The sequence below is a fragment of the Corylus avellana genome, chromosome 2, assembly GCF_965113065.1.
Source record: "Corylus avellana chromosome 2, dhCorAvel1.hap1.2, whole genome shotgun sequence".
Taxonomy (NCBI): domain Eukaryota; kingdom Viridiplantae; phylum Streptophyta; class Magnoliopsida; order Fagales; family Betulaceae; genus Corylus; species Corylus avellana.
In genome coordinates this window covers 10,656,919-10,668,787 of record NC_142491.1, presented here as the reverse complement: position 1 = coordinate 10,668,787, position 11,869 = coordinate 10,656,919, and the positions used below count along the sequence as shown (strand labels likewise).

The 11,869-nt window shown below is 33.5% G+C and overlaps 1 protein-coding gene across 1 annotated transcript; it reads right to left on the bottom strand.

Annotated features, from left to right (window-relative positions):
- Positions 1–1,598: 1,598 nt before the first annotated feature.
- CYCP3;1 (cyclin p3;1) lies at positions 1,599–2,818 on the bottom strand. The gene is made up of 2 exons (XM_059577842.2): positions 2,327–2,818; positions 1,599–2,041 (listed from the first exon to the last, which is right to left on the bottom strand). The coding sequence occupies exons 1-2, from the start codon at positions 2,719–2,721 to the stop codon at positions 1,777–1,779; spliced, it is 660 nt and encodes a 219-aa protein (XP_059433825.2). The 5' UTR covers positions 2,722–2,818; the 3' UTR covers positions 1,599–1,776.
- Positions 2,819–11,869: the final 9,051 nt, after the last annotated feature.

The window sequence follows — 11,869 nt, the reverse complement described above, 5'->3', positions numbered from 1 at the left end:
GATCCACCTCCATGTGATTTGGAGGGAGGTTCAGTCACTCCATAATGGTGACTTGGCCACCACCACTAGACGTATATGGAGATAGTTCGCCCACCCCAAATGTAGTTAAACCACCCTTTTTTGTCATTTTTATTTCTTCTCTTCTTAAAAAATAAAAATAAAATTTTGAGGTTTTTTCTTTTCTTTTCTTTTCTTTTTCAACTTAAATTTAGTTTTTAAACTCATGGCATTTTAATCATTAGTTTCTAAACCCAGGGTATTATCTTTTTATGTTTTTTTTCTCTCTCTCTTTTTCGCTTTATTGGTTTCCTCCACTCTACAAGACGCAAAAAAATATATTATCATCGCTACCTTGCCATTACTCCCTTTCAAATTCATCATGGTGAAAGAGCGTTTTAGCATTTTAGGTGGAGCGTCGAAGATATCCAAAAGTTTCCTTTAATGGTTGTAGCTTCACTAGCTTGGGCCTTCAAAATTTTTGACAGGGAGAACCAAAAGGAAGATCATCATATCTCACATTAATTTCATATTCAAAATCCAAATTCAAATACATAACCAAATTGTTAGGGGTACCACCCAACACAAATTAAGTGCAAATCCTAGTCACTAATTAACATCATTGGATTAGCTTAGAATTGAACAAATGACGAGAAAACATAGAGGAGGGAAGAACGGCAGTCCTCCCCTTTTTTGTCTCGGTCCCTCTTCCTATGGTAGTAGTGTTTGATGTCTTCTCTGTAGTCTCTTCCGAACTCTGTTTCTAACAGTTTTGTTTTAGATCTAAATCTAGATATAGTTTTTCAAACTCAGATCTACTTGTCGTCACCAGCCAAGGTGTGTCTTCTCGAGGATGTCTACGATGTCGTGCTCTTCCGTTGATGCTTGTATTGGAATTTTATTTTATTTTATTTTTTTTAGTTTTTCGTTTTGATTTTTTGTTATTTTTGTCTAGGTATTCGGGTCGAGGACGTGAGTTGTTTTCCTGGCCTTTTAAGCCGAAGAGGAGAAGATGTAGATCGGTGTGGGGAATTATCTCTCACGGCTGGAAAATAAAGTTTAAAAATTTGGACTACTCATATCTTAGATCTAATCTATCTGGAGCAGATCTGTTTCATATCTGTAATTGTACATGGGTTAGCGGAATCTGAAGTCATAAATAATATTTAATTGTAAAATTTTTTTTATTGTATCTATGATTTGTAACATCATAAGATTTTACTATGATTTATCAAAGCTTTATACTACCTGATGTAAGAGTTTTATGCTCTTGATCTTTTATCAATGAAATTTGACAAAATTCCCACTAAAAAAAAAAAAATTAACATCACTGGATTTCCCACCTCACCAACAAAATACTAGATTTTGATATAACTTGGATATTCAAAATTCAAAATTTACACAGAAATTATTAGTAAGTATTACAGTTTCTATGTATTGTCATTTCTATAGCCAAGACATAGAAACCATAACGTGTGGCAAAATGTTCACCTTTCCCCTTTCCCCTTTCCCACCCTTCCCTCTGAAAAAAGAAAATGGCAAAATGTAAAATATATATATATAAAATAATAAACCTTTCTGCCAAAAAGGACGAAGTCACTATATTTACCCTTGTCTATGTATCAAACCACAATAGTTTTACATTACTCCGACACTTTGTAAATCCTTAATACAATTCCCAAGAAACAAAATTTACTTTTACTGTACAAGAGCATTACCCACACCAACATAGTGGTTAAAATTCACAAAGTAAATAATCATAAAACTCCTCATTCAATTTTACAACATAACACGAGCAATCTGATTATACCCTCTTTCTGCTTTCTGCCTGCCTTTGATTTCTCCTGCACACCGTAAAGTCCTCTCTATATGGTAACCGCCTCCAATGCTCACTTCTCTTTCTAAGTGGCAACAATAGCTCTCGAACACACTCACATTTACATGCAATTTGAACCCCATCAAGAACAGAAACTCAAGCTCCAACTCGTTCAATTCTTCTGTCGTCAATCCCCCAACTCTTGCAAAGTATGCATTACGGTAATTCCTGTTCAAAAACAAGAGCAGATATTAGAATTACGGCCAACAAATTTTGCCACGACCAGGGACAAAGCCGACTTTGGTATGAGTAGGGTCTAGGCCAAAAAAAAAAAAAAAATCCCTTGTGTTGGGGGCCATGACCAACACTGGCCACCCCAGTTCCGTCCCTAAACACAACTTGCAAATTCAACACAAATTTTAACACAAAATTTGCTAGTGTTCCGATGCAATTAGAATCCTACATAAACCCAACACAAAATTCCCTAGTTTGACATATGGAAAAATAACTCACATGTCCTCCACATATTTGGAAGCCACCATGATGGTTGTGATGAGAAGCCTATGCACATTGGTGGCACTGATCCGGAACCCTGCATTTCTCTGGCAAAACCGATCAATATAGACATAGGCAACGACATAAACCGACGGTCCGGCTCTGGTGTACCGAAAAATCCTCTCTAGATAGGACTGGATCGTCATGTCCGGCGTCTCGTCGCAGTCGAAAACCCGGGTTCTGATGGCCCATCTGCAGCTCTTGGCAATCCTCTCATTCCTGGCCATACTTCTCTCAATGAGTGAGGCAAGAACATTGATCACCAATGGGGTGTTTGAGTCTTCCTGGTAAGAATAGGAAAAAACATCGGATCGGAGCTTTCTTGGGGATATTGTAAGGGAAGATGAAGCCATATTGGGTTGAAGATGAAGGTTTTGAGGAGTTGTAGAAGAAGAAAGTGTCTAGAGAGGTTTATATAATACAAGAGAGAGTGAGAAAGAGGGAAATGACATTTTTTGGAGACATTTGGAAGGTGGGTGGAAGCCAAGATAATATCAAATTACAAGATACGTGTGCCTCCTCTTTGTAAAGGCAAAGTACAAACCACCAGCTAAGCTTTATTCATTGTATAATGCAAAAAAAACCCTCTCTCTCATATTAAAATTTGACTCGCCGACAGTGGGTTGAAGGGCATGGATGGAAGAATTCTTTATTTCCAATGTGATGAATATAAAAGACTTTAATTTGACTCATTTAATTAGACGTATTTAGTTCATTAACCATAATTTTTGTAGTAGATTTATGGGTCGTGTCAAAAATTAATAGTCCTAAATATTACGTGTCGAATTCAGATCGTGTCGAGACATGAATATAAAACTATATATGTCAACTCTAATTCAACTCATTTAATTAAACGGGTCAAACCTATTAATCATAACTCGTTGATTTCATGAGAAATGATATTTAGGGCCTGTGTGGGTGTGCGTTTACAGGGCCTACAAGTGCGTTTAACACTCAAAAAGTACGTTTAGAAAAGAAAAAAAAAATACATGTTTGGTAAAAAAAATTGAAAGCACCTTTAAGAATCTAAAAAAAGCCAAAAAAAAAAAAAAAAAAAAATTGAAATGCACGTTTGGCAAAAGCTTCATTTTTAAGTTTTTGCCAAAATGCGTTTTTGGACTTAAAAGCTCAATTTCTCAAACAGAATCTCAAGTATGTTCTTAGCATTCTTTCAACATTCTCAGGTGAGTTGACATGTTTCATCTGTTAAAGTGTTGATTAAATTAATAAAATTTACATATTTTTATTAGCTTCAGCTCTTAAGATTAATGGTCGGTTTATAACCGAATTATGACAATTCACCATCAATTTCAATTAAATATTATACATGTTAAAAAAAATGTTAAAAGTATCAATTAAATAATTAAATTTATTATTTATTTATTAACTTAATTTCATATTAAGTTTACAAATTGTATAAAAAAATTGAGAAGTAGAAGACATAGGTAGGTGGTTGGTCCCACAAAAGTAGAGGGCATTTAAAGATTGACTTTTGCCTCGAGATTTGTGTGATTTGCCTCCAGGGTGAGGCCGGTAGTATGTACGAGTTGTAGGTACTACACGTGCGGAGGCTTCACTCATCAGTATCATCGAATCTTGGTTTGCAACTTGCAGCACGTGCAAATGCTGCTCGCCGAAAATGGAAGCAAATTAGTCCATCAATCCATGATCAATGAAATCTATCCCAAGATTGAGTTTCCCCATCTCTCCATGTTTTTTTCCCTTTCGGCCATTTAATTCTTGTCAGCTCTGAGATGGATTGAGGTCTACAAACTTGCAATTCTAAAGATTATAAGACTCACAACATTATCCTTTTTTTAAATTTTTTTTATAAAAAAAATAGATAAACTAAATAAAGGAGTAGTCATACTATCTTGGATGGTCGGCTTATAGGGTTGTTGATCATCACAAGGCGATAGTTAGGTGTGTGAGATCAAGAACTATAGCAATTATCTGTTCAAATTGATACATGTCAATCTCCGCCCTCGATCCTCTCTGCACCATGCCACTATCCGCTCTTGCTCAGCTCATATAAGATGGCTAGTTCTCGGATTTGAAGAGGTTTTCAATTATGGTCTTCTCCAAGCCCGATCAATTAACCTTCATGGGTCCCGACCACAAACATGCCTCACCACCGTATTCATTGGCCTCTTCTATACCTGTAGCATCCCTCTTTGTCTACATCCAACCACCACACATGGCGTATAGCCCTCATGCGCCATCGCGTGGATACCTCTCACCCACACATGGCTCCTTCATTTCACTCATATGTCACCTTCCTCCATTGTTGCTGCTGTCTTTTTAGTGTTATGCATTTATGTTATTTGACTTCTATTTTGTATGTTTTATTGTTTTTTTTTTTTTTTCCCAATAATTATTTTGTTATGTGGGTGTTAGCGTCTTTGTACCTTGCTCTTGTGTTTTGTTGAGACTTTTGAAAACGGGAGGTTCACTCCTTTGCAACAGATCCGGTTTGCTTTTGGACGTGCCTCTTCTTCAACAGCCTCTTTCTAGTGATGTAATTTTTTGGCTAGGGTTCGAGAAGGGTTGAGAGACATTTTGAAATATGTACCCTTTTGAGAAGGGTTGATAACCCTTCCTTATTTGATTTAACCAAAAAAAAAAAATTATAAAAGCTTTCATCCAACGCATGCCTCTCATTGAACATGCCAAAGTTCTGCACAGTAAGAGAAAACTCACGGGAACGGTAATTATATATAATTGCAATTTCTACCCACATTCTGTCGTTATTTATCCTTTTGATCGGTACTTTTTTTTTTCTTTTTCTTTTTTTCTAATTTGATCGAGACTTATTAACTATCAAATCCTCTGAACATAATTCGAAATCACTGAACCACCAGAAATCCATGATAATGACTTTGTAAGAATCATTTTGATTATTCTTATTCTCAATTATGATGTTGGGCATTTGATATGCCTGCTCTGATGCTCAGCATTGAACAATAAGGTTCAGTTTGTCCCACAAAATGACATTCCATTTGAAACTGAAATTCTGTGGTAACATTTTAAAGATTTTTATAAACTTTACCCCTTAGTAATTTATTGAAAAATGACAAACTTACTGACACATGACACTGACAGCATGCATGTAATAGAAATGTCAAAAACATTATAGTGACGGACTAATGTAACATGGTATCAGAGCTAAAAATTTTATGTTGGAACCCTGACTCTACAATTTACCTCCAATTTCAATTAATATTTCACTTGTTATGGTTCACCTATTAAGAGGAAGTTTGAACTCATACGTAAAGAGAAATGTTAAAATATTGAGTCCCATCTATTAGGATGTGGTGTAAAACCTCATTTTACAGCCTTCAATAAAAATTTGACACATCAAGTAAAAACACTAAATACTATAGAGATGAAAATACCATATATTTAATTCAAATCAATATCATAGACTTTTTCATTCATTTTAATCCAACGCCTACCCCCCCCCCCCACACACACACACACCCCTCCGAGCCCCTGTCACTAGAGTCTCTAGAACCAAGACGGTGATTTTGTCAATATGTATTTTGTCAAGATAATGAAAATTATTTAGTATGAATGGTTATATTATTTTTTTGTATTTCAAACTATCTACCTCCTATTCGATGATGCAAAATACCCAGTTTACACCATGACGTGATTAAAGTTAGTTTTTAAAATATTAATTAAACGATTAAATTTACAATTTTCTATCAACTTAAACTTTTAAAATAAGTGATAATTCACATACTAACACATATTAATTAACAAATCATAAATTAATTATACTCTAATTCATTTAGCACCCATTTTAAAGTTCTGATTGCATTAATCAAAAACATTGTGTTTGGGTTTAAAATACGATGGATCGATCACATAATTAACATATGTGTATTTTTTAAAATTATTTTAAAGAATAATTATTTTAGAGATGTAGATCTATTTTCAGTACTATTTCTTTCTTTTTATAGAGCTCAATGAATTTACTTTCAATTTTTTATAGAGCTCATTGAGTACGCCGACAGCCGTACCGTAGCAGAGCGATAAATTAGTCCTGGAAGAAAAATGTACAGTACCAATAGTGAATACATTAATAACCAATTGATTTAAAAGCAATAGGTCCACAAATAATATCCACTCAAACTTTTGGCAGCCTCAAATATCTTTTACAATGATTGATGAGTTTCTTATTTTTTGTGTGTTCTATATCACAGACAATATTAGGAACCGACACTAAAGTGGTGCACCATATGGAAAGATAATATATAAAATAATAATTAAAAATGAAAAAGATAAAAATAAAAAAACATGTCGTGGATCCACCACTCACTCCATTTTCAAATAGGCAGTGAGAAGCAGACAGAACATATTTTAGGGGTAAAGCCCGTTCCTGAACTTTGGTCGGGTCATTTAGAAGAAGAATCCTGGTACAAAAATGGAGGAAAAAATGTAAAATTTGTCTTCTTGGTTGTACCAATTTGTAATAAGTTTTTTATGCTTTAAAAAGTGACTTAAAATTCTCAGTAATTAGTATAAAATAACAAATAATCCTTAATCCGAAACTTTCATTTGAGATTTTGACAAAAACCGTCACCAGACTACCCTCAAATTCTTGGGGTGGTTCAATTACCCCTTCTCGCCAATTTGGAGTTGGCTCGACCGACCTTGAATTTTTTTTTTTCTGTTTTTAATATTTTATTTTTTTTTTATATTTTTAATTGTAGGGGACGGGTGTCATATTTTATTGGTGCTAAAGACTAAAGTGACGTCCTGACGGTTTCGGTCAAAATTTCAAATGGAAGTTTAGGATGAAACTGAAGTTATATGTCATTTATGCTTATCATGGCAAGGAATTTTTGAAGTCACTTTTTAAACCCTAAGTAGCTTATTGCAAAGAGAAATGCTATTAGCATTCTCAAATGTCCCTCTCTCAGCATTCACTTATTTTTTTTGTTATTTGTTATTTATTATTTTTTTAAAAAAAATATGTGGATGTGAATGTGCCAAAGAGACAAGAATGTTGGGAGATGGACCCTTGAAAATGTTGAATAGCATTTGACATATTTTATATTTTTCCCAAAAACAAAAATTATAGGGATAATTACCTTTTGTCCTCATAAATTACAGCGCTTTGGCACTTTCTCCCAATGAATTACCAACTATGACTTCTGACCCCATCAAACTAGCATTTTATGACAAAAAGCCTCCTTAAGTTAGTTTAAGGGGTTAAAATTGACGGTCAACAGTCATGTGCAAGTCATGTGCCATTTTAAATTTTTTTTCTTTCACTTTTGCCCTCACTTCAGACCGATAAAATGACGCTTATACCCTCCTAAACATATTAACTATATTTGTTTGAAGTGAGGGCAAAAGTGGAAGAAAAAAATTTTAAATGGCACATGACTTGCACATGACCGTTGACTGTCAATTTTAACCTCTTTGACTGACAGAATGTGGTTTTTTGTCATAAGATGTTAGTTTGATGGGGTCAAGTGTCATAGTTGGTAGTTCATATAGAGAAAGTGCCAAAGTGTTGTAGTTCATGGGGGCAAAAGGTAATTACCCCAAAACAATAATAACCCTTCTTTTTTCACGAACAGTTCATTATTTGAGTAACGCTTTGAGATGATTAGAAAATATGTACTGGAATTGGGGGAAGTGATTGATAATTCTGTATTAGAATTTCCTTTCTGGTCATATGCAGTCACATAATGTTCCATTGCATTATGATAGAGAGTTCCAGCATTAGATATAAGCAAAAAAAAAAAAGGGTAGTGGTGGACTGCCGCACAGGACAGGGGAGGGTGGCGGTTCCACCTCTAATGCTAAAGTCATTAACTAAGATCGGAGATAACAATAAATTTAGGAGGTGTGGAGGATAAATCTTTATGAAAAATTAATGCAAAATCATAAAGTTCTAAAACATAACTTCATAATGAATTCATAAAATAATTCTTCTCTCTTGTGCCCCGAGGCGCTTTTTTAAAATTAGAGGAAACTTCACTATGACCCCCTGAACTTCTACTCGATTTTACAAACCCTCTCTAAACTTTCAAATCTCTCATTTTGGACCCCTAAACTTTCAATTACTCTCAATTAGAACCATTCTATTAATTTTAGCCGTTAAAAATACAAAAAAAGACCAAAATATCCTTGATTTTCATTTTTTTTTCAAATACAAAAATGTTTTGGGAGTTAAAATTTTATACAAAAATCATGAATATAAACGTCATGTAACATTTAAAATTTGACGAAATGGTCCACATTGAGAGTAATTGAAAGTTCAGGGGTCCAAAATGAGAGATTTGATAGTTTAGGGAGAATTTGTAAAATTGAGTGAAAGTTTAAGGGGCCAAAGTGAAATTTCTCCTTAAAATTAAGTTTAACTTGTCATGACATTACTTATTCTGCTCCCTCATCTAACTTGCTTCCTACTGCGTCTCATCTTTACCTGAAAATATGAAAACAAAACAAATGAGCAATATCCGCTAATCAATTTAAAATCGGTTGGTTAAAACATTTTATTTTAAAACGTTCTAGTGTAAAAATTTACTTCACATTGAATAAACAAACTTTTGAAATTCTTCTTTGTAAAATTGGACTCAAGAAAAACTTCCTGCTTAGCAAGCATATATCATAAGTGTTTAGAGATATTGGATTAATTAATGTGATCCTCACAACAAATTAGAGAAAACGTAGGTATCCAATTGTCACCCTTTTTTAAAAGAAAACCATCTAAGACCATTAACTTGTAAAATGGACAAATTCTTGAAAATAGTTAGAGGCCAACAAATGTCTTATTAAATATTTCCCCTCAAATGATGTTGTTTTTTTATTTTCCATTACCTTCCTGGCTCCATAATCTCCTATCAGTCAAGGGAAATAAATCACACTACATTTCTGTGGTCCAATGAGCCACAACCTTAATCTTCATTATTGGGCTTAATTATTAAAAAATATATATATTATAAGCCTCTCTCTATGTGCAATCACATTGAAGTGTCGACTCACTGAAACTTTATTATTCAAGCTTTCAATTTGACTTTTTCCTACATTTGGAAACATACCTTTTTACAAAAAAAAAAAAAAAATTGTTTTTTATGTCTAGTGAGGGTGGTCTATACATTTGGCATGCAAAATTATACGAGTAATATTAAAAGTCACTCTTAATTATATATTTTTTGTATCACTATAAAACTGATGTGCCTTCTAAAATCATCATTGAACTTGTAATTGATCATTATTGAATTTTGATCAAATTATGATTTTAAAAGCCATCTCATTCATGACATGGAGTGACACAAGCACGATTTCTAAACTTACTCTACAAAATTACACATGTAATTTTTCAGAGTAATTATCGTGTCCCTCCAAAAATGAGGTGACTTTTTAAATTCATCATTTGATCAAAATTCAACATCGATCAATCACAAACACAATGGTAATTTTAAAAACCACGTCATTTTTTTAGGGACATAAAAATAACATAAGAAGAACTTTTACCATTACTCAATTTTTCGAGCGGATGCGATAATTACTGCCCATAGGAGGGAAACAGATCATCTCCATTTTATTTAGTATCCATTTAGTACATTTAGAAGGGTAATATTATCTTTTTCTTTTGAAGTAAATTTTTTTGAACAAGTTTATCCTTCTAGATGCACTAAATAGATTTTCTCTATTTCATTCGAAATAGCGAATTTTTTTCCCATCCGTGAAGGATAGTTATCATGTGCATTGCGAAGCACTTTACCTGATAGGATTCCAGTGCCACGTTTGTTTTAAACCGTTGGATGGGACCTGGAAAGATGATCATTTGTACTCACCCCCGAGTGGAGCCCATCTCCCTTCATGATGTTGAATTATTTTAGCGTGTAACTCGGGTCGTGGCATTGGACCTCAAAAAACCCAATGAAAAGCCCAATGAAAAGATCCAAGCAAAAGATTTTGGGATTGGACCTTTTATTTCCAATGATGACACAAGCCCAAAATCTGGTGCCCAATACCTTCATGGGCTTCATCCACGTGGCAAATTTAAGTACTTTCTTTCGAATTGATGAATAATTAAAGTATAGGCTTCCTTTTGTTTGATTTTTTATTGGTTTCAAATGAGTAATTTTAGAAGTCATTCTTCTGTCATTTCAAAAATAATGTGACTTTTAAAATTACCATTTGATCAAAATTTAATAATGATAAATTACAAGATCAATGGTGATTTTAAGAGTCACATTATTCTTAGAATAACACAAGAGAGACTTCTAGCATTACTCGATTTCAAATAGGGAACATAATCCTCTCATGTTCAAATGAACTGGAGAGTATCCAATTAGTCATACTTTAAGGGTATTTTTCTATTTTCACTTTTTGAGAGGACAAAAATACATCTCCAATATAACTAATTAAATATTCTCTTGTTCAAATTAATTGGAGAGCATCTTAATTCTTCAAATTGACATTTCCATCAACTTATTGTCCAATTAATTCACTGTATGTCACGTCATACCAATCAATTAATATTATGTGATTCTTGTTTGACACGTCATGTGCCTATTGTACATGTCACGTGACACAGAATTTATTACAAATATACCCTGAATAAAGAATTTCTTTTTATTTATGATATGTTTGCAATTTAAAGTAATTGTGCGGTGTGGCACACAATGAAAGGCCATGGTATTAATTGATTTGACTCACATAGCACACCGTTAATTAATTGAATGATAGGTTGATGAAAGAATTTATTTAAATCCAAAGAAAAATCTAAAGATCTAATTATTAAAATCCCATAAAAACCTAAGCGGTAAATTTGATTTTTCCTTTATATATATATATTGTCATAAAAAGGTGAAGTAATATTCATATGCGACATAGGATATATCCTAAAGCCCCAAAAATGTATCCTCTGATTGGCTGATTCAAAAAAAAAAAAAACACTCAACTTCTAGATGTCTTCGAATGTTTTCTAAAGGAATGGACCTAGAAAATTATTGTTTCCTTTTTCTTTTCTTTTCTTTTCTGAAAAGGACCAACTAGATAGGAACAAGCATATGGTCCTAAGGCACTTATTTGTGGTCCGACAACACTTTTAAATAAGGTCATTTTCTCCTCTACTATGGAGCTTAAAAGAGCACTCAAAATCTTGCTTTGTGGCAATAGTTTAACACATGCATGTCAATATCTCATATCCGGTATCTCACATGATTATTGCTTCATTGAACAAATATTTTTCTTGTGGTCGGTCACTCACTTTGAAGAAAAGAATATTCCTCCTGGCTATGGTGCAATCTTAATGGGCAAGCATACTCCGCGCTAAAAGAAAGGGATAGGGGCCTTTAGGTATACATATAGGCAGAATCATAACTTTTTAGAGTATGTTTTAAAGTCAAAAGAGCTTTTTACAAAAAAGCTTCAATTTTAAGTTTTTTTTTAAAAGTGCATTTTAGCAATTAGTAAAAAAGTTTAAGAATACTTTTGAAATTTATTACCTAATATGCAGGCTTTTTATTT